Below are 27,140 nucleotides of genomic sequence, written 5' to 3'. Positions count from 1 at the left end.
GGTGGGAATTGGGGGGGAAATGGGGGAAATGGGGGGAAATGGGGGAAAAATGTGGGGAAAATGGGGGGAAAAATGGGTGAAATGGGTGGAAAATGAGGGAAAATGGGGGGAAATGGGGGGAAATGGGGGAAAATGAGGGAAAATGGGGGAAATGGGGGGAAATGGGGGAAAATGAGGGAAAATGGGGGGAAATGGGGCAAAATGGGGGAAAATGGGGGAAAATGGGGGAAAATGGGGGAAATGGGTGGGTTTTTGCTTCAAAGCCCTCGTGGCCCCCTTGCTCGCAGGGTGGGTTTTCGGAGACGGGCCACGCCGGGCGTCCCCCCATCCCCCCCCCCCCCCCACTGAAGCCCCCTCCCCCCCAGATTGCGTCCTGGTGACGGTGGGCGAGGAGATTGAGCCCGAGGAAGCCGCCACCGACCTCTGGACGGCCGTGACCTTCGTCGTCCTCTTCCTCCTCAGCCTCTGCTACAGCACCGGCGTCACCCTCTTCAAGGTAACGGCGCGCGCGAGCCGCCGGCGGGGGGGGGGGAGGGGGAATTAAAGGCGATTAATTAAATCTCGGTGTCTCTCCCAGGTCCTCTGAGGGCGGCCGAAGGGCGAAGACCCCGGCGCTTGGTCGTCCCCTCTCGTCCCCCCGCGGGGGGTGGAGTCGTGACGTGGTTTTTGGTGGATCCGTGACTTTTTTGGGTGGATCCATGACTTTTTTTTGGTGGATCCATGACTTTTTTGGGTGGATCCGTGACTTTTTTTGGTGGATCCGTGACTTTTTTTGGTGGATTCGTGACTTTTTTGGGTGGATCCGTGACTTTTTTGGGTGGATTCAAGGACGAAAATGAAGCTGGGGCCAATTCCAGCAGCTGGCAAATCCCGTTTTCCCTTGAAATCAGCCTGGTTTCGTGGGCGCGTCGCCCCAAATTCCATCAAGCTCCCAAAAAAACCCCATTTTCCCTTGAAATCAGCCCATTTTCATTGGTCAATCACACCCCAGTTCCAACCAAGCTTCCAAAAAACCCCATTTTCCCTTGAAATAAACCCATTTTTGTCGGCGCGTCGCCCCAAATTCCCATCAAACTTCCAAAAAACCACATTTTCCCTTGAAATAAACCCATTTTTGTCGGCGCGTCGCCCCAAATTCCCATCAAACTTCCAAAAAACCCCATTTTCCCTTGAAATAAACCCATTTTGTCGGCGCGTCGCCCCAAATTCTCCTTAAGCTCCCCAAAAACCCCATTTTCCCTTGAAATAAACCCATTTTCATCGGCGTGTCGCCCCCAAATTCCCATCAAACTCCCCCAAAAACGCATTTTCCATACAAATAAACCCATTTTTATCGGCGCGTCGCCCCAAATTCCCACCAAGCCCCCCAAAAACCCCATTTTCCCGACAAATAAACCCATTTTTCTTGGCGCATCACCCCCAAATTCCCACCAAGCCCCCCAAAACCCCCATTTTCCCCAGAAATAAACCCATTTTTGTCGGCGCGTCGCCCCAAATTCTCCTGAAGCTCCCCCCAAAACCCCCATTTTCCCCAGAAATAAACCCATTTTCATCGCCCCGAATTCTCCTCGAGCTTCAAACAACCCCCCGCTCCCCTCCCCCGCCCCCGCGCGCCCCCAAATTTCCCCTTTTCCCACCCAAAAAAAGAAAACCCCTAAATTCTGTTTATTATAAAACCCCGTTTCAGTTCTCCTCTCCCCTTTCGGTCGAGGGGGGGGGTTTTGGGGTGATTTGAGTCATTTTCGGTTCAAATCGGCGCCGTTTCCGCCCGAGCTCGACCGCGAACATCTGGACGGGGCGGGGGAGGGGCGCCCAGATGTGTCCTGTTTACCGAAGCCGCGTTTCTCCCTCTGAGTCATCGGCCCAGGGGACGGGGGGGGGAGGCGAATCGCCCCCTAAATTCCTTTTTTTCACCCCAAAATGCCCCGGGAGAGGATAAAAAAAGGTGAAACTGAGGAAAAACCGGGTGTTTTATTGGAGGTTGGCCCCCCGCCGGCCGCGCCGAGAGGAGGAATTCGGGAATAAAGGGGGGGTCGAGCCGATTTCGGTGTTTTTCGCCCCGTTTTGGGGGGTTTCTTCCGCCTTCGCCGGTGCCGGGGGTGAAGGCGACGGCGACGGGGGGGGGGGAGGGGGGGGGTTATTTCACCTGTGGGGGAGGGGAAAGGGGTGGTGAGGGGGGTGGGGTGCTCGGGGTGGCAAGGGCAAGCTGTGGCTGGGCGACCTAAGCCGTGGCCGGGCAACCTGACCCAAGGCAACCCGTGGCCAAGCGAGGCAACCAAAGGCCAGGCAAGGCAACCAATGGCAAAGCAACACAACCAGTGGCCAAGCAACACAACCCGTGGCCGGGCAAGGCAACCCGTGGCCAAGCAAGGCAACCTGTGGCCAAGCGAGGCAACCTGTGGCCAGGCAAGGCAACCCGTGGCCAAGCAACACAACCAGTGGCCAAACAAGGCAACCTGTGGCCGGGCAAGGCAACCTGTGGCCAAGCAAGGCAACCTGTGGCCAGGCAAGGCAACCCGTGGCCAAGCAACACAACCAGTGGCCAAACAAGGCAACCTGTGGCCAGGCAAGGCAATCCATGGCAAAGGAACACAACCAGTGGCCAAACAAGGCAACCCGTGGCCAAGCAAGGCAACCTGTGGCCAAGTGAGGCAACCTGTGGCCAGGCAAGGCGATTTGTGGCCAAGCGAGGCAACCCATGGCCAAGCAACACAACCCATTGGCCAAGCAACACAACCAGTGGCCAAACGAGGCAACCCGTGGCCAAGCAAGGCAACCAAAGGCCAGGCAAGGCAACCCGTGGCAAAGCAACACAACCAGTGGCCAAGCGAGGCAACCATTGGCCAAGTGAGGCAACCCAAGGCTGGGCAAGGCAACCAGTGGCCAAGCAACCCAACCGGTGGCCGAGCAAGCCAACCGGTGGCCGAGCAAGCCAACTGGTGGCCGGGCAAGCCAACCGGTGGCCAAGCAACCCAACCCATTGGCCAAGCAACCCAACCGGTGGCCGAGCAAGCCAACTGGTGGCCGAGCAAGCCAACCGGTGGCCGAGCAAGCCAACTGGTGGCCGGGCGAGGCAACCCGTGGCCAAGCAACCCAACTGGTGGCCAAGCAGCCTAACTGGTGGTGAAGCAAGCCAACCGGTGGCCAAGCAACACAACTGGTAGCCAAGCAACCCAACCAGTGGCCAAGCAACCCAACCGGTGGCCGAGCAACCCAACCCATGGCCAAGCAACGCAACTGGTGGCCAAGCGAGCCAACCGGTGGCCAAGCGAGCCAACCGGTAGCCGGGCAAGGCAACCTGTGGCCAAGCAACCCAACCCATGGCCAAGCAACCCAACCCATGGCCAAGCGAGCCAACTGGTGGCCAAGCAACCCAACCCATGGCCAAGCAACCCAACTTATGGCCAAGCGACCCAACTGGTGGCCAAGCAACCCAACTTATGGCCAAGCAACCCAACTGGTGGCCAAGCGAGCCAACTGGTGGCCAAGCAACCCAACCGGTGGCCAAGCAACCCAACTTATGGCCAAGCAACCCAACTGGTGGCCAAGCGAGCCAACTGGTGGCCAAGCAACCCAACCAGTGGCCAAGCAACCCAACTTATGGCCAAGCAACCCAACTGGTGGCCAAGCAACCCAACTGGTGGCCAAGCAACCCAACCGGTGGCCAAGCAACCTAACTTATGGCCATGCAACCCAACCGGTGGCCAAGCAACCCAAATTATGGCCAAGCAACCCAACTGGTGGCCAAGCAACCCAACTGGTGGCCAAGCGAGCCAACCGGTGGCCAAGCGAGCCAACCGGTGGCCAAGCGAGCCAACCGGTGGCCGGGCGAGCCAACCGCGGCCTTACCTTGATGAAGGTGACGAAGCCGCTGTAGAAGATGAGGAGGAGGAAGAGGACCACGAAGGTGGAGATGGTGGTCCAGGCGCTCCCGTCCTCCTCCGGCTCCAGGTCATCGCCCTCGCCCAGGAAGCCACAAGGCACGAAGTGCTGGCCGGCGCATTCCCAGGGGGCTGCGGGAAGGCGGCAGAGGCGGGATGATTGCATCACGCCGATGTAATCGGCCCCTCCTTAATGACCCCGCCCCTCGTTAGCGGCCCCTTACCGGCGTGGGCGTCGACGGTCTGCTCGGTGACCTCGGCGGAGGAGATGTGGGCGGCCGAGCAGCCGTAGGAGGTGCCCCCCGCCCACTCGCCCCACGGCACGTCCACGGCGACGACCACGGCGCAGCGCTGGGCTTCGTGGTCGCAGCTGGGCGCCACGGCCGCCGGCCCTTCGGCCGCGCCCCGCCGCCACCAGACGGCGATCTCCGGCGGGTAGAAGTCCTTCACGAGGCAGAAGAGGGTGAAGTCGTGGCCGGCGCAAGCCTCGGCGGGCGCCGAGGGCAAGATGTGGACGCTGGGGGGCTTCAAGGGACCTGCGGGAGGGGGGAGGAGCCGGTGCCACCGCGTCCAGAGGCGACCTCCTATTGGGCGGCCCGGTGCATGGCGGCGCAAAGCTTGCCGTGGCGGTGCAAGGCTCGCCGCGGCGGTGCAAAGGTTGCCGCGGCGGTGCAAAGGTTGCCGTGGCGGTGCAAGGCTCGCCGCGGCGGTGCAAGGCTCGCCATGGCAGTGCAAAGCTCACCGTGGCGGTGCAAGGCTCGCCGCGGCGGTGCAAAGGTTGCCGTGGTGGTGCAAGGCTCACCACAGCGGTGCAAAGCTCGCTGCGGCAGTGCAAGGCTCGCCGCGGCGGTGCAAAGGTTGCCGTGGCGGTGCAAGGCTTGCCGTGGCGGTGCAAAGGTTGCCATGGTGTTGCAAGGCTCGCCATGGCGGTGCAAAGCTCACCGTGGTGGTGCAAGGCTTGCTGCGGCGGCGCAAGGCTTGCCATGGTGGTGCAAAGGTTGCCGCGGCGGCACAAGGCTTGCCGTGGCGGTGCAAAGGTTGCCGTGGCAGTGCAAGGCTCGCTGTGGCGGCACAAAGGTTGCCATGGTGGTGCAAGGTTCGCCGCAGCGGTGCAAGGCTTGCCATGGTGGTGCAAAGCTCACCATGGCGGTGCAAGGCTCGCTGCGGCGGTGCAAGGCTTGCCGTGGCGGTGCAAAGGTTGCCGTGGTGTTGCAAGGCTCGCCGTGGTGCTGCAAAGCTCGCTGTGGCGTTGCACGGCTCGCCGCGGCGGTGCAAAGGTTGCTGTGGTGTTGCAAGCTCGCCACGGTGGTGCAAGGCTCGCCGTGGCGGCGCAAAGGTTGCCGTGGTGTGCAAAGCTCGCCGTGGCCTCGCAAAGCTTTTTTTGCAGTGCCGCCACGCATTTTTGCGGCATCGCAAGGCTCGCCGGGCCGCTGCAAGGCTTCTCGCGGCTCGGCGAAGCTTTGTCGTGGCATCGCAAAGCTTTTTGCCGCGTTGCAAAGCTTCTTTACCACGTTGCAAAGCTTTTTGCAGCCTTGCAAAGCTTCTTTACCGCATTGCAACGCATTTTTGCAGCCTTGCAAAGCTTCTTTACCGCATTGCAACGCATTTTTGCAGCCTTGCAAAGCTTCTTTACTGCCTTGCAACGCATTTTTGCAGCCTTGCAAAGCTTCTTTACTGCCTTGCAACGCATTTTTGCAGCCTTGCAAAGCTTCTTTACCGCCTTGCAACGCATTTTTGCAGCCTTGCAAAGCTTTTTTACCGCATTGCAACGCATTTTTGCAGCCTTGCAAAGCTTTTTGCAGCCTTGCAAAGCTTTTTTAGCGCCTTGCAACGCATTTTTGCAGCCTTGCAAAGCTTTTTGCAGCCTTGCAAAGCTTCTTTACCGCCTTGCAACGCATTTTTGCAGCCTTGCAAAGCTTTTTTAGTGCATTGCAACGCATTTTTGCAGCCTTGCAAAGCTTCTTTACTGCCTTGCAATGCATTTTTGCAGCCTTGCAAAGTTTTTTTGCAGCCTTGCAAAGCTTTTTTAGCGCCTTGCAACGCATTTTTGCAGCCTTGCAAAGCTTTTTTAGCGCCTTGCAACGCATTTTTGCAGCCTTGCAAAGCTTTTTTAGTGCATTGCAACGCATTTTTGCAGCCTTGCAAAGCTTTTTGCAGCCTTGCAAAGCTTCTTTACCGCCTTGCAACGCATTTTTGCAGCCTTGCAACGCATTTTTGCAGCCTTGCAAAGCTTCTTTACCGCCTTGCAACGCATTTTTGCAGCCTTGCAAAGCTTTTTGCAGCCTTGCAAAGCTTTTTTAGCGCCTTGCAACGCATTTTTGCAGCCTTGCAAAGCTTTTTGCAGCCTTGCAAAGCTTTTTTACCGCATTGCAACGCATTTTTGCAGCCTTGCAAAGCTTTTTGCAGCCTTGCAAAGCTTCTTTACCGCCTTGCAACGCATTTTTGCAGCCTTGCAAAGCTTTTTTAGCGCCTTGCAATGCTTTTTCGCCGCCTCGCGAGGGGTTTTTTTTGCCGGCCGCCGCCGGCGGCTCCTCACCCGTCCTCCGGCTGAGCTCCAGCCGCGCCTCGCCGGCGTCGCTCCGCAGGCGGCAGGAGAAGTTGGCCGTCCCGTTCCAATCCCGCAGGCTGATCCGTAACCAACTCCGCGTCCCCGTCGCTCCCTCGGGATGAAGCTTCACCGCCTCCGGTGCCGCCGGTCGGCCCTCGACCTCCCAACGGACGGTGGCGTTGGCCAACGGGGCGGAGCAGGTCAAGTTGGCCGCGCGGCGTTGGAAGAGCTCGCGGAAAGGAGGAGGTTGGAGGGAGGAGGGCGGAGACTTGGGGCAAGCTGAAAAAAAAAGGGAGGGGCAAAGGGTGAACCCCCTTCTCCTGACGCCCCCCTCCCCCCCGAAAGCGGCTGGGAAGGGGTGGGGATGGGGTAAAGCAAAGGGGGAGGGGCTCACCGGGGTGGGGTGAGGCCTTCTGCTGCGTCACGGGGGTGGGGGTCGTCTTGGGGGGACCTGCGAAAGTGGGGGGAACTCAACCAAAACAGCATCTCGGGGGGGTTGGGTGCTCCTCCAAGGAGGAAATCAGGAGGTTGATGGGCTGGGGGAGGAGAACCCCAACCCCGTTGGTGGTGGAACCCCAACCCGGTGTTGATGCCAACCCGTGTAGGACCAGAGAAGCACCCCAAAAAACAATTCTGGGGGGGTTTGGGTGCTCCCCAAAGAAGAAATCAGGGGGTTGATGGGCTGGGGGAGGAGAACCCCAACCCAGCGTAGATGCCAACCCGTGTAGGACAACAGCAGCACCCCAAAACAGCATCTCGTGGGGGTTTGGGTGCTCCCCAAAGAAGAACTCAGGAGGTTGATAGGCTGGGGGAGGAGAACCCCAACCCCGCTGGTGGTGGAACCCCAACCCGGCGTAGATGCCAACCCACGTAGGACAACAGCAGCACCCCAAAAACCATCACCAGGGGTTTGGGTGCTCCCCAAGGAAGAAATCAGGTGGTTGATGGGCTGGGGGAGGAGAACCCCAACCCCGCTGGTGGTGGAACCCCAACCCGGCGTAGATGCCAACCCACGTAGGACAACAGCAGCACCCCAAAATCGAGCCACCACCAACCAGCGGAGGGCTTCCCGGTGGACATCTCCTCCGTAACCACCTCCCCCACCTCGGTGTCCCCCCAAAAGCGCGGCGGCGGCGGCGGCCCTCACCGGCGTCTTCGGTGATGCGCAAGGCTTGCTCCAGGGCGGGGTGGTGGACCACGCAAGCGTAGTCCTTCCCCTCCTCCCCCTCCTCCAAGCGGAGGACGCTGAGGGTGGAGAAGACATCCCGCCCGCTGACGGGCCCCGTTTGGGTGCGGGCGCTGAGGTCCTGGGTGGGGTCGCCCGCCCACCGGATGATGATGTCACGGGGGGTGAAGTCGGTGATGTCACAGAGGAGGAGACCTGCCTGGGTGTCGCCGGGGGGGACGCGGGTGACCTTCACCTTCGGTGGCCTCCTGGGGACGGCTGGGGGGGGTGGGAGGGGACACCTTGAGCTGCAGGTGTGGGTGGGACCCCATATGGCCCTGGGTGAGCCTATAGGGTCCTGGGCGAGCCTATAGGGCCCTCCCGACCCCGTATGGCCCTGGAGAGATCCATAGGGCCCTCCCGACCCTGTATGGCCCTGGAGGAGCCTATAGGGCCCTCCCGACCCCGTATGGCCCTGGAGAGGTCTATAGGGCCCTCCCGACCCCGTATGGCCCTGGAGAGGTCTGTAGGGCCCTCCCGACCCCGTATGGCCCTGGAGAGGTCTATAGGGCCCTCCCGACCCCGTATGGCCCTGGGCAAGCCTATAGGGTCCTGAACAACCCCATATAGCCCCACACAGCCCCATATAGCCCCGTACAGCCCCATGCAGCCCCATGCAGTCCCATACGACCCCATATGGCCCCATATGGCCCCATACAACCCCATACAGCCCCATATAGCCCTATGCGGTCCCATATAGCCCCATGCAGCCCCATATGGCCCCATAGAGCCCCATACAGCCCCGTGCGGTCCCAACCAGCCCCATAGGGCCCCAACCAGCCCCATATGGTCCCATCCAGCCCCATATGGTCCCATCCAGCCCCATACGGCCCCAACCAGCCCCATAGGGCCCCATACAGCCCCATATGGCCCCACCCAGCCCCATACGGCTCCATACAGCCCCATAGGGCCCCACCCAGCCCCATAGGGCCCCAACCAGCCCCATATGGCCCCAACCAGCCCCATACAGCCCCATAGGGCCCCAACCAGCCCCATAGGGCCCCATACAGCCCCATATGGCCCCACCCAGCCCCATACGGCTCCATACAGCCCCATAGGGCCCCACCCAGCCCCATAGGGCCCCAACCAGCCCCATATGGCCCCAACCAGCCCCATAGGGCCCCAACCAGCCCCATAGGGCACCAACTAGCCCCATAGGGCCCCAGCAGGCCCTGTGGGGGTCCCATACAGCCCCATAAGGCCCCATACAGCCCCATATGGCCCCAACCAGCCCCATATGTCCCCAACCAGCCCCATACGGCCCCATACAGCCCCATAGGGCCCCAACCAGCCCCATACAGCCCCACCCCGCCCCATCCAGCCCCATAGGGCCCCGTGTGGTCCCGCCCAGCCCCATAGGGCCCCACCCAGCCCCATAGGGCCCCACCCCGCCCCATAGGGCCCCAGGGGGCCCCATGGGGGTCCCACACGGCCCCGTAGGGCCCCACCCCGCCCCATAGGGCCCCAGCGGGCCCCGTGGGGGTCCCATACGGCCCCGTAGGGCCCCACCCCACCCCATAGGGCCCCACCCCGCCCCATAGAGCCCCACCCCGCCCCATATGGCCCCACCCCACCCCATAGGGCCCCAGCCCGCCCCATAGGGCCCCAGCGGGCCCCGTGGAGGTCCCATACGGCCCCATAGGGCCCCACCCAGCCCCATAGAGCCCCATATGGTCCCACCCTGCCCCATAGGGCCCCACCCCACCCCATAGGGCCCCACCCCGCCCCATACAGCCCCATACGGTCCCACCCCACCCCATAGGGCCCCACCCAGCCCCATAGAGCCCCATATGGTCCCACCCCGCCCCATAGGGCCCCACCCCGCCCCATAGGCCCCCAGCGGGCCCCGTGGGGGTCCCATACGGCCCTGTAGGGCCCCACCCAGCCCCATAGGGCCCCACCCCGCCCCATACAGCCCCATACGGTCCCACCCCACCCCATACGGTCCCACCCCACCCCATAGGGCCCCACCCCGCCCCATAGGGCCCCACCCACCCCCATAGGGCCCCAGCGGGCCCCGTGGGGGTCCCATACGGCCCCGTAGGGCCCCACCCCGCCCCATACAGCCCCATACGGTCCCACCCCACCCCATAGGGCCCCACCCCGCCCCATAGGGCCCCAGCGGGCCCCGGGGGGGTCCCACACGGCCCCGGGGGGGGGGCCCCGACTCACGGGCGGGCCCCAGGGCGAGCTCCAGGGCGAGGTCGCGGCGGCAGGGGAGGGCGGCCTGGCAGAGGAGGCGGCGCCCGTCCAGCCACTGCCGGAGGGTGACGGGGCGGGTGAGGATCAGGCTCTGGGTGCCGTTGGGGTGGCGGGTGGGGACACGGGGTGGCCCCACCTCGTCCCCTCGCCAAAAGAGGGCGGCGCCCTCCAGGTGCCAACCCAGGAGAAGGCAGGAGGCGGAGGCGGGGCCGGCCAGGAGGGCGGCGTAGGAGGGTTGGGTGACGTAGAGCTGCGGCGGGAGCGAGGCGCCGGGGCAGGCTGGGGAGGGAGGAGACGGGGAGAAGGTCCGAGGTTGGGGGGGGTGGCCATCTGGTGTCACCTCAGCCAGCCACCGTGGTTGGTGGCTCCTCCGTCACCTGGTGTCCATCCGTCCATTCATCCATCCACCCACCATGGTTGATAGCTCTCCGTCCATCTGTCCACCCATCATCTGGTGTCCATCCATCACCTGGTGTCCATCCGTCCATCCATCCATCCATCCATCCATCATCTGGTGTCCATCCATCACCTGGTGTCCATCCATCCATCCATCCATCACCTGGTGTCCATCCGTCCATCCATCCATCCACCCACCATGGTTGATAGCTCTCCGTCCATCTGTCCACCCATCATCTGGTGTCCATCCATCACCTGGTGTCCATCCGTCCATCCATCCATCCATCCATCACCTGGTGTCCATCCGTCCATCCATCCATCCATCACCTGGTGTCCATCCGTCCATCCATCCATCCACCCACCATGGTTGATAGCTCTCCGTCCATCTGTCCACCCATCATCTGGTGTCCATCCATCACCTGGTGTCCATCCGTCCATCCATCCATCATCTGGTGTCCATCCGTCCATCCATCCATCCATCCATCACCTGGTGTCCATCCGTCCATCCATCCATCCACCCACCATGGTTGATAGCTCTCCGTCCATCTGTCCACCCATCATCTGGTGTCCATCCATCACCTGGTGTCCATCCGTCCATCCATCCATCCATCCATCCATCATCTGGTGTCCATCCATCATCTGGTGTCCATCCGTCCATCCATCCATCATCTGGTGTCCATCCGTCCATCCATCCATCCACCCACCATGGTTGATAGCTCTCCGTCCATCTGTCCACCCATCATCTGGTGTCCATCCATCACCTGGTGTCCATCTGTCCATCCATCCATCATCTGGTGTCCATCCATCACCTGGTGTCCATCCATCCATCCATCCATCATCTGGTGTCCATCCGTCCATCCATCCATCCATCCATCACCTGGTGTCCATCCGTCCATCCATCCATCCACCCACCATGGTTGATAGCTCTCCGTCCATCTGTCCACCCATCACCTGGTGTCCATCCATCATCTGGTGTCCATCCGTCCATCCATCCATCCATCCATCCATCATCTGGTGTCCATCCATCACCTGGTGTCCATCCGTCCATCCATCCACCCACCCACCATGGTTGATAGCTCTCCGTCCATCTGTCCACCCATCATCTGGTGTCCATCCATCATCTGGTGTCCATCTGTCCATCCATCCATCATCTGGTGTCCATCTGTCCATCCATCCATCCATCCATCACCTGGTGTCCATCCATCATCTGGTGTCCATCCATCCATCCATTCATCATCTGGAGTCCATCTGTCCATCCATCCATCTGTCCATCCATCCATCACCTGGTGTCCATCCGTCCATCCACCCACCATGGTTGATGGCTCCTCACCCATCCGTCCATCTGTCCGTCCGTCCATCCATCCATTCACCATGTTTGATGGCTCCTCATCCATCCATCCGTCCGTCCGTCCATCCATCCATCCATCCATCCCTCCCCCCACCATGTCTGATGGCTCCTCGTCCATCCGTCTGTCCATCCCTCCATCCCCCCACCACGTCTGATGGCTCCTCGTCCATCCGTCTGTCCATCCCTCCATCCCCCCACCATGTCTGATGGCTCCTCGTCCATCCGTCTGTCCATCCCTCCATCCCTCCACCATGTCTGATGGCTCCTCGTCCATCCGTCTGTCCGTCCCTCCATCCCCCCACCATGTCTGATGGCTCCTCGTCCATCCGTCTGTCCGTCCCTCCATCCCCCCACCATGTCTGATGGCTCCTCGTCCATCCGTCTGTCCGTCCCTCCATCCCCCCACCATGTCTGATGGCTCCTCGTCCATCCGTCTGTCCATCCCTCCATCCCCCCACCATGTCTGATGGCTCCTCGTCCATCCGTCTGTCCATCCCTCCATCCCCCCACCATGTCTGATGGCTCCTCGTCCATCCGTCTGTCCATCCCTCCATCCCCCCACCATGTCTGATGGCTCCTCGTCCATCCGTCTGTCCATCCCTCCATCCCTCCACCATGTCTGATGGCTCCTCATCCATCCGTCTGTCCATCCCTCCATCCCTCCACCACGTCTGATGGCTCCTCGTCCATCCGTCTGTCCATCCCTCCATCCCTCCACCACGTCTGATGGCTCCTCGTCCATCCGTCTGTCCATCCCTCCATCCCCCCACCATGTCTGATGGCTCCTCATCCACCCACCCATCACCTCTGGTGTCTCCCCATCCATCCGTCGTCCGTTTGTCCATCCATCCCTCCGCCACGTTTGATGGCTCCTCATCACCCGCCCTCCCACCTGCTCTCTCCCCACCCCCACCCCATTTCAGGCCCCGCCCCCTCACCCGTGCACTTGCTGCTGTTGCGCATCACCACGCCTCCGCCCGTCGCCTTGCAGGTGTAGACGTCCCCTTTCTCCCAACTGGCCCGCTCGATCTTCAGCCAACTCCGCCCACCCTCCTCCTCCTCCTCCTCGGCGCTGGGGCGCACCTCTCGCCCGTTCTGCAACCAGGTCAACTTGGGTCGCTCGCCTTCGGAGCTCCAGAAGACGCAGAGAAGCTCCAGCTCGCCGCCATCTTCACCGTCACACCGTGGTTCCACCAAGTAGAGGCGGGGCGGTCGCGACGCCGGCGCGCAAACTGCAAAGGGAAGCGAGATGGCGGCCACCGCCCCGCGTCCGACGGCGGCGGCGTCGGCGTCGGCGTCCCCCCCTCCACCCAAAACCATCTCCTACCATCCGTGGAGAACTTCTTGGAGATCGGCGAGCCGAGAGCGGAGTGCGTCACGCGGCATTCCAGCTCGTGGCGACCGCCGGGGACGGCGACGCGGCTGCTGGCCGTGTAGAGGCTGCTCTTGGCGTCCCGCACGGTGGGGAAGGCCACGGCGGGGGTGGTGGCCCTGTCCTGCACCCACTGGAAGGTGACCTCCAAGGGGAAGAAGTTGGTCACCAGGCAGAGGAAGGCGGCGTCACCGGGGTTCAACGGGCAGCAAGGAGCCACGGCGTAGACGGTGGGCGGGGTGCGTTGAGCTGCGGAGGGAGAGGAGGTGAGGGGGTGGGAGGCCAAGCCCCCCAAAACCAACTCCCAGGAGCACCCACCCCATCGCAACCCCCCCAAAACACCTCCCAGCAGCACCCAAACCATCGCAACCCCCCCAAAACACCTCCTAGCGGCACCCAAACCATCACAACCCCCCCAAAACACCTCCTAGCAGCACCCAAACCATCGCAACCCCCCCAAAACACCTCCTCGGAGCACCCAAACCATCGCAACCCCCCCCAAAACACCTCCTAGCAGCACCCAAACCATCGCAACCCCCCCCAAAACACCTCCTAGCAGCACCCAAACCATCGCAACCCCCCCCAAAACACCTCCTAGCAGCACCCAAACCATCGCAACCCCCCCCAAAACACCTCCTAGCAGCACCCAAACCATCGCAACCCCCCCCAAAACACCTCCTAGCAGCACCCAAAGCATCGCAACCCCCCCCAAAACACCTCCTAGCAGCACCCAAACCATCGCAACCCCCCCAAAACACCTCCTAGCAGCACCCAAACCATCGCAACCCCCCCAAAACACCTCCTAGCAGCACCCAAACCATCGCAACCCCCCCAAAACACCTCCTCGCAGCACCCAAACCATCGCAACCCCCCCCAAAACACCTCCTCGCAGCACCCAAACCATCGCAACCCCCCCCAAAACACCTCCTAGCAGCACCCAAACCATCGCAACCCCCCCAAAACACCTCCTAGGAGCACCCAAACCATCGCAACCCCCCCAAAACACCTCCTAGCAGCACCCAAACCATCGCAACCCCCCCCAAACACCTCCTAGCAGCACCCAAAGCATCGCAACCCCCCCAAACACCTCCTAGCAGCACCCAAACCATCGCAACCCCCCCCCCCAAACACCTCCTCGGAGCACCCAAACCATCGCAACCCCCCCCAAAACACGTCCTCGCAGCACCCAAACCACCGCACCCACCCTAGGAGCACCCACCCCATCGCAACCTCCCCCCCCAAAATGGGTCCCGAATTCGATCCCCCTCCTCCAATCTTTCCTCCCCCCCCCCAAAAAAAGTGGGTGCTGGGCTTGCGCCCCTCCATGGGTGCAAAATATTGGGTGCCCCCCCCCCCCCCCTTTGGCGTTGCGTAATCCCGGAGAAAATCGCGCGGAAAAAGGTGGAAAACGGGGAAATTTTATTTGTCGGCTGGAGAATATTTACAAGGGGGGGGGCGGGGTTACAAAGGGGGGAGGGGAGAATCCCGAAAAATCCCGGCGCGATCCGGCGGCGGAGCGGTTTCGGTGAAATGCGTCGGGCGCCGGGTTATTTCACCTGGGATAAGGGGGGGGAAAAAAAGCGGGATCCGTTGGTTATCGGGGTGGTTAAAGGGGGATGGGAGGCTGCGGCGGCGCCTCCCCAGCCGCTCGCGGAGGGGGAGGGAGCCTAAAAATTCCCGTCGCGAGAGGGGGTTGTTGGGAAAAGCGTCGGGGAATGGGGAGTTTGGGCAAGGATGGGGGGGGAAATAGGGATTTGGGGGGGGAAATGGGGGGGGGGTTTAGGGATTTTGGGGGGAAATGGAGGAAAAATAGGGATTTTGGGGGGAAAATGGAGGAAAAATAGGGATTTTTGGGGAAGGAAGGGGGGAAAATTGGGATTTTTGGGCAAGGAAGGGGGGAAAATCGGGATTTTTGGGGAAGGAAGGGGGGAAATAGGGATTTTAGGAAAAATGGGGGGGAAAATCGGGATTTTTTTTGTGAGGATGGGGAAAAAAATAGGGATTTTTTGCAAGGACTGGGGAGAAAATATGGATTTTTGTGAGGATTGGGGGAAAATAGGGAGGTTTTGCAAGAACTGGGGGGGAAATAGGGATATTTGGCAAAGATGAGGGGGAAAAAGGGATTTTTTGGCAAGGATTGGGGGAAAAATAGGGATTTTTTGCAAGAATTGGGGGAAAAAAAGGGATTTTTTTGTCAGAATTGAGGGAAAAATCGGGACTTTTTGTCAGAATTGAGGGAAAAACAGGGATTTTTTGCAAGAATTGGTGGAAAAATAGGGATTTTTTGTCAGAATTGGGGGGAAAATAGGGATTTTTTGCAATAACTGGGGGAAAAATAGGGATTTTTTTTGTCAGAAATGGGGAAAAATAGGGATTTTTTTGTCAGAATTGAGGGGAAAATAGGGATTTTTTTGTCAGAAATGGGGAAAAATAGGGATTTTTTTGTCAGAATTGGGGGGAAGAATAGGGATTTTTTTGTCAGAATTGGGGGAAAATAGGGATTTTTTGCAAGAACTGGGGGAAAATAGGGATTTTTTTGCAAGAATTGGGGGGGAAAATGGGAATTTTTGTCAGAATTGGGCAAAAAATAGGGATTTTTTGTCAGAATTGAGGGGAAAATAGGGATTTTCTGTCAGAATTGGTGGAAAATTGGGATTTTTTGCAAGAATTGAGGGAAAAATAGGGATTTTTTAGTCAGAATTGGGGGAAAGATAGGGATTTTTTGTCAGAATTGAGGGAAAAATAGGGATTTTTTTGTCAGAATTGGGGGAAAATTGGGATTTTTTGAAAGAATTGAGGGAAAGTTGGGATTTTCTGTCAGAATTGGTGGAAAAATAGGGATTTTCTGTCAGAATTGGAGGGAAAATAGGGATTTTTTTTGTCAGAATTGGGGGAAAAATGGGATTTTTTTGTCAGAATTGATGGAAAATTAGGATTTTTTTTTTTGTCAGAATTGGTGGAAAAATAGGGATTTTTTTGTCAGAATTGGGGGAAAATTGGGATTTTTTGCAAGAACTTGGGGAAAAATAGGGATTTTTTTGCAAGAATTTGGGGGAAAAGGATTTTTTTTGTCAGAATTGGGGGGAAAATGGGAATTTTTGTCAGAATTTGGGGAAAAATAGGGATTTTTTTTGTCAGAATTTGGGGAAAAAATAGCGGGATTTGTCAAAAATGGGGGAAAAAATAGGGATTTTGGGGAAGGAGGGGTTCCGGAAGGCCCGTACCTTGATCAAGGTGACCGTGGCGCTGTAGAAGAGGCTGAGGATGAAGAGGACGATGAAGGTCGAGGCCGTCGCCCAGAGGTTGTTGAAGTCTTCCTCCTCCGCCTCCGTGAAGCCGTCGAGGAAGGCTTTGGGGGGGACGAGAAGGGGGGGTTAGCACCGGCGGCCGGCCGAGGGGAGCACCCTTGGGTGCAGCACCCGGGGGCGCGAGGGGAGGGGAGGCGGGGCGGCCATTTTGGGTGGATTCGGGGGGATTTTGGGAAGGGGGTTTTGGGGGCGGGGGGGCGGGCACTGCATTTGGGGGGTGGGGGGTGCGTAGCAAGCGAGAAGGGGGTCAGGGCGCGTGCGCCCCAAAATTTAAGCTTTGTAGCCCAAAATCTGGGGGGTTTACCCCCAAAATCTGGGGTGCGCAGCCCAAAATCTGGGGGGTTTACCTCAAAATCTGGGGTGCGCAGCCCAAAATCTGGGGGTTTTACCCCAAAATCTGGGGCGCGCAGCCCAAAATCTGGGGGTTTTACCTCAAAATATGGGGTGCGCAGGCCAAAACCCGGGTCTTTTACCCCAAAATCCGGGGTGCGCATCCCCAAACCCAGGTTTTGTACCTCAAAACCCAGGGTGCGCCCCCGAAAGTCAGGGTTTGTACCCCAAAATCTGGGTGTGCGCCCCAAAATCTGGGGGTTTTACCTCAAAAATCAGGGTTTTTACCTCAAAAATCAGGGTTTTTACCTCAAAAGCGAGGGCGCAAACCCCAAAATTTGGGGGTTTTACCTCAAAATCTGGGTTTTTTACACCAAAATCCAGGGTGCACACCCCAAAATCTGGGGGCTTTACCCCAAAATCTGGGGGTTTTACTTCAAAACCCAGGGCGTGCACCCCAAAATCTGGGAGTTTTACCCCCAAAACGGGGGGGTTACCTTAAAATCTAGGGCGCGCACCCCAAAATCTGTTTTTTTTACCTCAAAATCCAGGGTGCACACCCCAAAATTTGGGGGTTTTACCTCGAAAATCTGGGGTTTTACCCCAAAATCCAGGGTGTGCATCACAAAATCTGGGGGTTTAACCCCAAAAATCTGGGTTTTTACCCCCAAAATCCGCTTTTTTACCTCAAAATCCAGGGTGCGCACCCCAAAATCTGGGTTTTTTACCCCAAACCCCAGGGTTTGGACCCCAAAAGCAGGGCCGCAGCCCCGTTGCATGCAGCTGCCCCCCCTTGCAGCAGAGGGGGCCCCCCCCATTTCTCAGCCTCTTTGCCTTCTGCCCCTAAATCGGCATTTTTAGACCCAAAATGGGTCTAATTGCAAATTTTGCAGGATTTGGGGGGGGGGGGGGAAGGGGTGCAGCTGCAGCTGCATGCAAGGGGAGCGTGCATGCAAGGGGAGCGTGCATGCAAGGGGAGTGTGCATGCAAGGGGAGCATGCATGCAAGGGAAGCGTGCATGCAAGGGGAGTGTGCATGCAAGGGGAGCATGCATGCAAGGGGATGCAGCAAAAGGACGCTGCATGCAAGGAAACGCTGCAGCAAAGGACTTTGCAAGGTCTTGTGCAGGAAGATGCTGCATGCAAGGGGACGCTGCAAGTGATGGTGCAAGGGGCCGCAGCCAGAGGACGGTGCAGCAAAGGAAGGGGCAGGGGGATGCAGCAAATGGCGGTGCAGGGGAGGCAGCGGGAGGATGCAGCAAGGCGGCGCAGCAGGAGGACGGTTGCAAGAGGAGGGTGCAGCAGGATGCAAGACGGGGATGCTTGCAAGAGGCTGCAGCAAGAGGAGGCTGCAGCAAGAGGAGGCTGCAGCAAGAGGTTGCAGCAAGACGGAGGATGCGTGCAAGAAGGGTGACACTTGCAAGAGGTTGCAGCAGGGGGAAGATACATGCAAGAGGTTGCAGCAAGATGGGGGATGCTTGCAAGAGGGGGGATGCTTGCAAGAGGCTGCAGCAAGAGGTCGCAGCAAGAGGTCGCAGCAAGAGGAAGATGCTTGCAAGAGGTTGCAGCAAGATGGGGGATGCTTGCAAGAGGCTGCAGCAAGAGGAAGATGCCTGCAAGAGGCTGCAGCAAGAGGTTGCAGCAAGAGGTTGCAGCGAGAGGAAGATGCCTGCAAGAGGCTGCAGCGAGAGGTTGCAGCAAGAGGTTGCACCGAGAGCAAGATGCCTGCAAGAGGCTGCAGCAAGAGGTTGCAGCAAGAGGTTGCAGCAATAGGAAGATGCCTGCAAGAGGACGCTTGCAAGAGGCTGCAGCAAGAGGAAGATGCCTGCAAGAGGCTGCAGCAAGAGGTTGCAGCAAGAGGTTGCACCGAGAGCAAGATGCCTGCAAGAGGCTGCAGCAAGAGGCTGCAGCAAGAGGTTGCAGCAAGAGGTTGCAGCAAGAGGTTGCAGCAAGAGGAAGATGCCTGCAAGAGGCTGCAGCAAGAGGTTGCAGCAAGAGGTTGCAGCAATAGGAAGATGCCTGCAAGAGGATGCTTGCAAGAGGCTGCAGCAAGAGGAAGACGCCTGCAAGAGGCTGCAGCAAGAGGTTGCAGCAAGAGGAAGATGCCTGCAAGGGACTGCAGCAAGAGGCTGCAGCAAGAGGAAGATGCCTGCAAGAGGCTGCAGCAAGAGGCTGCAGCAAGAGGTTGCACCGAGAGGAAGATGCCTGCAGGAGGTTGCAGCAAGAGGTTGCAGCAAGAGGTTGCACCGAGAGCAAGATGCCTGCAAGAGGCTGCAGCAAGAGGTTGCAGCAAGAGGAAGATGCCTGCAAGGGACTGCAGCAAGAGGCTGCAGCAAGAGGTTGCACCGAGAGGAAGATGCCTGCAGGAGGTTGCAGCAAGAGGTTGCAGCAAGAGGTTGCACCGAGAGCAAGATGCCTGCAAGAGGCTGCAGCAAGAGGTTGCAGCAAGAGGAAGATGCCTGCAAGGGGATGCAGCAAGAGGTTGCAGCAAGAGGTTGCACCGAGAGGAAGATGCCTGCAAGAGGCTGCAGCAAGAGGTTGCAGCGAGAGGAAGATGCCTGCAAGAGGCTGCAGCGAGAGGTTGCAGCGAGAGGTTGCAGCAAGAGGCTGCAGCAAGAGGCGGCCGCCGCCCACGCTGCGAAGGCGATGCACCCCGGACCCCGCAGCACCCCCAGCCAAGCCGCCCCTCCCCCCGCCCCCCCCCCGCCCCCACCCCCCCCCCCCCTCCCTTAGCCCCAAACCTCCCTTAGCCCCAAACGCCAGCAGCCCCCGCGGGGAAATGCAGTGCCGCAGCTCCCCTCCCCCCCATCCCCAACGCAAAGATCGGGCGCGGCGGCGCTTTTTTTTTTTCCAGAGAAACGTGATTTTTATTGCTAATTTTGTGGTTTTTTGGAGGGGGGGGGGGGTGTTTTTTTGGGGGGGGGGCGACGCCCGCTGCTGTCGCCTCCCAGCAAGTCAGAAATGCGCCCAAAAGTGCAAAGTCGCAGGCGGGGGATTTAGTAGCAGGCGCTGGCGGCGTCGGCGAGCACCAGGGAGACGTTGACGGAGGTGGGTTTACCCGAAGCTTTATCCACCGATTTCTGCGCCACCTGCATGGGGATTTGCTCGTGGCCGACCAAGCACGTGAAGACGTTGCCGGCCCCCCAATCGTCGCCGCTGACCGTCAGGGCGCTGTAGGTGAAGTAGGAGGCAGGGGGTTGCGATTCGGCGACGGGCGGCAGGGTGAGGTAGTCGGCGGCGGGTAAGGGCTCGCCGTTGCGCAGCCAACGGACGAAGAGATCCGGGGGGTTGAAGCCCTTCACCAAGCAGGTGACGGTGGCGGTTTCGTGCATGGAGAGTTGCTCGGGGGCGGGGAGAAGACGTAGATGGAGGGGGCCTTGGCGTCGCGGCCTGCGAGAGGGCGGGGAGAGAGAAGAGGGGGGGTTTGCAAACAGGTTCGGCGTCGGTTTTGCAAAAGGAACGGCGCGATTGCATGCTTTGATTTTGCAAAAGGAACGGTGCGATTGCATGCTTTGATTTTGCAAAAGGAACGGTGCGATTGCATGCTTTGATTTTGCAAAAGGAACGGTGCGATTGCATGCTTTGATTTTGCAAAAGGAACCAGTGCGATTGCATGCTTTGATTTTGCAAAAGGAACGGTGCGATTGCATGCTTTGATTTTGCAAAAGGAACGGTGCGATTGCATGCCTTGGGTTTGCAAAAGGAACGGTGCGATTGCATGCTTTGATTTTGCAAAAGGAACGGTGCGATTGCATGCCTCGGTTTTGCAAAAGGAACGGTGCGATTGCATGCTTTGATTTTGCAAAAGGAACGGTGCGATTGCATGCTTTGATTTTGCAAAAGGAACGGTGCGATTGCATGCCTTGGGTTTGCAAAAGGAATGGTGCGATTGCATGCTTTGATTTTGCAAAAGGAACGGTGCGATTGCATGCCTCGGTTTTGCAAAAGGAACCAGTGCGATTGCATGCTTTGATTTTGCAAAAGGAACGGTGCGATTGCATGCTTTGATTTTGCAAAAGGACCGGTGCGATTGCATGCTTTGATTTTGCAAAAGGACCGGTGCGATTGCATGCTTTGGTTTTGCAAAAGGAACCAGTGCAATTGCATGCCTCGGTTTTGCAAAAGGAACGGTGCGATTGCATGCTTTGATTTTGCAAAAGGAACGGTGCGATTGCATGCTTTGATTTTGCAAAAGGAACGGTGCGATTGCATGCTTTGATTTTGCAAAAGGAACGGTGCGATTGCATGCTTTGATTTTGCAAAAGGAACGGTGCGATTGCATGCTTTGGTTTTGCAAAAGGAACCAGTGCAATTGCATGCTTTGATTTTGCAAAAGGAACCAGTGCGATTGCATGCTTTGATTTTGCAAAAGGACCGGTGCGATTGCATGCTTTGATTTTGCAAAAGGACCGGTGCGATTGCATGCTTTGATTTTGCAAAAGGACCGGTGCGATTGCATGCTTTGGTTTTGCAAAAGGAACCAGTGCAATTGCATGCCTCGGTTTTGCAAAAGGAACGGTGCGATTGCATGCCTCGGTTTTGCAAAAGGAACCAGTGCGATTGCATGCCTCGGGTTTGCAAAAGCAGGAATTGGGATTGTGATTGCATCCTCCTTTCCCCAGATTTGCAAAAAAAAAAAAAAAAAGGGGGGGATGCGATTGCTCCCTGGTTTTGCAAAAATAAACGGTGGTGCAATTTCACCCTCCTTCCCCTAATTTTGCAAAATAGACAGGGATGCAATTGCATCCTTTTCCCCCTCAGTTTGCAAAAAAAGGGATGCAATTGCATCCTTTCCCCTCCAATTTTGCAAAAAATATCGATGCAATTGCATCCTTTCCCCCCAATTTTGCAAAACCGAAACCCGATGCAATTGCATCCTTTCCCCTCCAATTTTGCAAAACCAAAACCCGATGCAATTGCATCCTTTCCCCCTCATTTTGCAAAACCAAAACCCGATGCAATTGCATCCTTTCCCCCTCATTTTGCAAAACCAAAACCCGATGCAATTGCATCCTTTCCCCCTCATTTTGCAAAACCAAAACCCGATGCAATTGCATCCTTTCCCCCCAATTTTGCAAAAACAAAACCCGACGCAATTGCATCCTTCCCCCCCCGTTTTGCAAAAAGAAAGGGGATGCAATTGCATCCTTTCCCCTCCAATTTTGCAAAACCGAAACCCGATGCAATTGCATCCTTTCCCCCTCATTTTGCAAAACCAAAACCCGATGCAATTGCATCCTTTCCCCCCAATTTTGCAAAACCAAAAGCCGATGCAATTGCATCCTTTCCCCCCAATTTTGCAAAACCAAAACCCGATGCAATTGCATCCTTCCCCCCCCGTTTTGCAAAAAGAAAGGGGATGCAATTGCATCCTTCCCCCCCCGGGTTTTGCACAACCGAACCCCGCCGCCATCGCGCCCGTCTCCCCCGCCCTCGCAGCCCCTCTCCCCCTCGAACTCACCCGCCGTCTTCTGCAGCTTGACCTCGGTGGGGAAGAGCAGCTCGGGGTGGCTGACCTTGCAAGTGTAGACCTCCCCCTTGTCCCACTCGTCGGCGCAAACGCTGGCCACCCCTTCCACGCCGAAGAGGCCGTTGGGTTGCAAAACCGGCGGCGTCGTCTTGCTGGCCAACTTCTCGCCGCTCTCCTTCCACCAGGAGACGAGCAAACCCTCGGCGCTCGGCAGGTTGCTCACCTTGCACGTCAGCTTGGCCGCCTTCTCGGCGAAGATATCGGCGAAGGCCGGCGGCACGACGCGCACCGTGATGTCACCCACGGCCGGCGCGTCGTCTGCGAAAAGCGAGGGGTGAGTTTAGGCGGCGGAAAGCGCCCCCCACCCCCCCCCGTCGCCGCGGTGATGTCACTTACAGCCGCACTCCAGGGCTTTGCTGGTGTTGCGCGCCTCGCCGTCGACCTCGCAGGTGTAGACGGTCCCGGCGTTCCATTCGGCTTCGGTGACAGCGGCGCGGCTGTCGGTGACGTAAGCGCCGCTGGCGGGGACGGCGCTTTCGGTGGTGACGCCGTCGCGGAGGGCGACGCCGTTTTTCAGCCAGCGGACGGCGGGGGGGGGGGTGGCGGGGGCCGCGGATTTGGCAGAGGACGCTGGCGTTGCGGTAGGGGCCTTCGAACTCCTCGCGGGCGGGGGGGTGGATGGTGACGACGGTGGGCAGCGGGGTGCGGCCTGCGGGGGGGGGGAGGGGTGAGATTCCCAAAATTGGGATGGGGGGGGGGGGGAGGGGGAGGGAGGGATGCAACGCCGGGATGCAGCAGCAGCGCCGGGATGCAACGCCGGGATGCTCGGGGAAGGATGCAGCAGCACCGGGATGCAACGCCGGGATGCAATGCTGGGAAGGATGCAGCAGCACCGGGATGCAACGCCGGGATGCAGCAGCAGCACCGGGATGCAACGCCGGGATGCAGAAGCAACACCGGGATGCAATGCCAGGATGCAGCAGCAGCACCGGGATGCAACGCCGGGATGCTCAGGGAAGGATGCAGCAGCACCGGGATGCAACGCCGGCATGCAGCAGCAGCACCGGGATGCAACGCCGGGATGCTCGGGGAAGGACGCAGCAGCACCGGGATGCAACGCCGGGATGCAGCAGCAGCACCGGGATGCAACGCCGGGATGCAGAAGCAACACCGGGATGCAATGCCAGGATGCAGCAGCAGCACCGGGATGCAACGCCGGGATGCTCAGGGAAGGATGCAGCAGCACCGGGATGCAACGCCGGCATGCAGCAGCAGCACCGGGATGCAACGCTGGGATGCAGCAGCAACACCGGGATGCAACGCTGGGATGCAGCAGCAGCACCACGATGCAATGCCGGGATGCAGCAGCAACACCGAGATGCAACGCCAGGATGCAACACTGGGATGCTTGGGGAAGGATGCAGCATCCCCAGGATGCAACACTGGGATGCAGCAGCCTGGGGATGCTCGGGAAGGATGCAGCAGCACCGGGATGCAATGCCAGGATGCTCAGGGAAGGATGCAGCAGCACCGGGATGCAACGCCGGGATGCAGCAGCAACACCAGGATGCAACGCCAGGATGCAACACTGGGATGCTTGGGGAAGGATGCAGCATCCCCAGGATGCAACACCGGGATGCAGCAGCCTGGGGATGCTCGGGAAGGATGCAGCAGCACCGGGATGCAACACCGGGATGCAATGCTGGGAAGGATGCAGCAGCACCGGGATGCAACGCCGGGATGCAGCAGCAGCACCGGGATGCAACGCCGGGATGCTTAGGGAAGGATGCAGCAGCCCGGGATGCAACACTGAGATGCAGCAACACCGGGATGCTCAGGGGAGGATGCTGCAGCACCGGGATGCAACACCAGGATGCAGCAACACAGGGATGCAACACCGGGATGCAGCAGCCTGGGGATGCTCAGGGAAGGTTGCAGCAGCCCCGGGATGCAACACTGGGATGCTCAAGGAAGGTTGCAGCATCCCCAGGATGCAACACCAGGATGCAGCAACACTGGGATGCTCAGGGAAGGTTGCAGCAGCCCGGGGATGCTCGGGGAAGGCTGCAGCAGCCCCGGGATGCAACACTGGGATGCAGCAGCCCAGGGATGCTCAGGGAAGGTTGCAGCATCCCCAGGATGCAACACTGGGATGCTCAGGGAAGGTTGCAGCAGCCCGGGGATGCTCGGGGAAGGCTGCAGCAGCCCCGGGATGCAACACTGGGATGCAGCAGCCCAGGGATGCTCAGGGAAGGTTGCAGCATCCCCAGGATGCAACACTGGGATGCTCAGGGAAGGTTGCAGCAGCCCGGGGATGCTCGGGGAAGGCTGCAGCAGCCCCGGGATGCAACGCTGGGATGCAGCAGCCCCGGGAATGCTCAGGGAAGGTTGCAGCATCCCCAGGATGCAACACCGGGATGCAGCAACACCGGGATGCTCAGGGAAGGATGCAGCAGCCCGGGGAAGGATGCAGCAGCCCGGGGAAGGATGCAGCAGCCCGGGGATGCTCAGGGAAGGATGCAGCAGCCCGGGGAAGGTTGCAGCAGCCCAGGGAAGGATGCAGCAGCCCGGGGAAGGCTGCAGCAGCCCGGGGATGCTCAGGGAAGGATGCAGCAGCCCGGGGAAGGATGCAGCAGCCCGGGGAAGGATGCAGCAGCCCAGGGAAGGATGCAGCAGCCCAGGGAAGGCTGCAGCAGCCCGGGGATGCTCAGGGAAGGCTGCAGCAGCCCAGGGAAGGCTGCAGCAGCCCGGGGATGCTCGGGGAAGGCTGCAGCAGCCCGGGGATGCTCAGGGAAGGATGCAGCAGCCCGGGGAAGGTTGCAGCAGCCCGGGGATGCTCGGGGAAGGATGCAGCAGCCCGGGGAAGGCTGCAGCAGCCCGGGGATGCTCAGGGAAGGTTGCAGCAGCCCGGGGATGCTCGGGGAAGGATGCAGCAGCCCGGGGAAGGATGCAGCAGCCCGGGGAAGGATGCAGCAGCCCGGGGAAGGATGCAGCAGCCTGGGGATGCTCGGGGAAGGATGCAGCAGCCCAGGGAAGGCTGCAGCAGCCCGGGGATGCTCAGGGAAGGATGCAGCAGCCCGGGGATGCTCAGGGAAGGATGCAGCAGCCCGGGGAAGGTTGCAGCAGCCCGGGGATGCTCGGGGAAGGATGCAGCAGCCCAGGGAAGGCTGCAGCAGCCCGGGGATGCTCAGGGAAGGATGCAGCAGCCCGGGGAAGGCTGCAGCAGCCCGGGGATGCTCGGGGAAGGATGCAGCAGCCCGGGGAAGGATGCAGCAGCCCAGGGAAGGATGCAGCAGCCCAGGGAAGGCTGCAGCAGCCCGGGGATGCTCAGGGAAGGCTGCAGCAGCCCAGGGAAGGCTGCAGCAGCCCGGGGATGCTCAGGGAAGGATGCAGCAGCCCGGGGAAGGCTGCAGCAGCCCGGGGATGCTCGGGGAAGGATGCAGCAGCCCGGGGAAGGTTGCAGCAGCCTGGGGATGCTCAGGGAAGGCTGCAGCAGCCTGGGGATGCTCGGGGAAGGATGCAGCAGCCTGGGGAAGGCTGCAGCAGCCCGGGGAAGGCTGCAGCAGCCCCGGGGAGGCCCGGGGACGCAACTTACCGGGATTGATCACCTCCTTGACGCGCGTCCCCTGGGGATGGGTGGCTCGGCAGTAGAAGGGCTGCTGGGTTTTGCCCTCCAGGTAGGGGAGGGTGAGGCTGGTGGTGGCCGCGTAGCGCCCGCCGCTGGGGACGGAGGGGAAGGCCACCACCCCCTTGCTCAGGCTCTGGTTGGCGTAGTTGCTCCAGGTGAAGGTGATGGCGTCGGGGAGGAAGCCGGTGGCCACGCAAGCCACGGCGTAGAGCTCCTGGGGGGCCGGGGAGCCGCAAGAAACCAGCGGGAAGAGGGCGGGGGCGTGGGAGGACTCTGGGGGGGTCGAGAAGAGGCGTCAAGGAGAGGGGCGAGGAGGGAGGCCCGCGCGCGAGAGGCCAGGGCGCGGGGGGGAAAAGCGCCCGGTTGGGTGCAAAAGGGCCCCGTCGGGTGCAAAAGGCGCTCGTGCATGGGCAAAACCCGTCGTTTCGGTGCAAAAATCGCCCGTGCATGCGCAAAACCCGTCGTTTCGGTGCAAAAATCGCCCGTGCATGCGCAAAACCCGTCGTTTCGGTGCAAAAATCGCCCGTGCATGTGCAAAACCCATCATTTCGGTGCAAAAATCACCTGTGCATGCGCAAACCCCATCATTTTGGTGCAAAAATCACCCGTGCATGCGCAAACCCCATCGTTTTGGTGCAAAACCCACCTGTGCGTGCGCAAAAATCACCAGTGCATGCGCAAACCCCATCGTTTCGGTGCAAAACCCACTCGTGCATTTGCAAAACCCCTCATTTCGGTGCAAAACCCACCTGTGCGTGTGCAAAAATGGCCTGTGCATGTGCAAAACCCATCGTTTTGGTGCAAAATTCACCCGTGCATGCGCAAAACCCATCATTTCAGTGCAAAAATCACCTGTGCATGCGCAAAACCCATCGTTTTGGTGCAAAATTCACCCGTGCATTTGCAAAACCCCTCATTTCAGTGCCAAACCCACCTGTGCGTGTGCAAAAATCACCTGTGCATGTGCAAAACCCATCGTTTTGGTGCAAAAATCACCCGTGCATGCGCAAAACCCCATCGTTTTGGTGCAAAAATCGCCCGTGCATGTGCAAAACCCCTCATTTCAGTGCCAAACCCACCTGTGCGCGTGCAAAAATCACCTGTGCATGTGCAAAACCCATCGTTTTGGTGCAAAAATCACCCGTGCATGCGCAAAACCCCATCGTTTTGGTGCAAAAATCGCCCGTGCATGTGCAAAACCCATCATTTCAGTGCAAAACCCACCTGTGCGCGTGCAAAAAATCACCTGTGCATGTGCAAAACCCATCGTTTTGGTGCAAAAAATCACCATTTTGGTGCAAAACCCACCTGTGCATGCGCAAAACCCCTCGTTTTGGTGCAAAAATCACCCGTGCATCCGCAAAATCCATCATTTTGGTGCAAAACCCCCCCATTTTGGTGCAAACCCCCCCCATTTTGGTGCAACCCCCCCC

The 27,140-nt window shown here is 59.3% G+C and overlaps 1 protein-coding gene and 1 gene segment (V, D, J or C); both read right to left on the bottom strand.

Annotated features, from left to right (window-relative positions):
- Positions 1–2,129: 2,129 nt before the first annotated feature.
- Positions 2,130–16,774, bottom strand: LOC309604223 (uncharacterized protein; the record flags this gene model as incomplete). Its single annotated transcript, XM_082339157.1, has 11 exons — positions 2,130–2,146; positions 3,850–4,013; positions 4,106–4,417; positions 6,418–6,708; positions 6,824–6,880; positions 7,577–7,873; positions 9,827–10,135; positions 12,539–12,832; positions 12,928–13,273; positions 16,197–16,321; positions 16,585–16,774. 11 exons carry the CDS (start codon positions 16,772–16,774, stop codon positions 2,138–2,140), a joined length of 2,394 nt encoding a protein of 797 aa, XP_082195283.1. The 3' UTR covers positions 2,130–2,137.
- Positions 16,775–19,821: 3,047 nt separating this feature from the next.
- On the bottom strand, positions 19,822–25,980 carry LOC309604224 (Ig mu chain C region-like; the record flags this gene model as incomplete). The annotated part of the segment is given in 4 exons: positions 19,822–19,999; positions 22,071–22,397; positions 22,476–22,788; positions 25,688–25,980.
- Positions 25,981–27,140: the final 1,160 nt, after the last annotated feature.

Source organism: Platalea leucorodia, assembly GCF_965183815.1.
Source record: "Platalea leucorodia genome assembly, contig: HAP1_HAP1_SCAFFOLD_481, whole genome shotgun sequence".
Lineage (NCBI taxonomy): Eukaryota > Metazoa > Chordata > Aves > Pelecaniformes > Threskiornithidae > Platalea > Platalea leucorodia.
The sequence above is the reverse complement of the archived record's forward strand: the minus strand, read 5'-3'. Positions and strand labels throughout refer to the sequence as shown.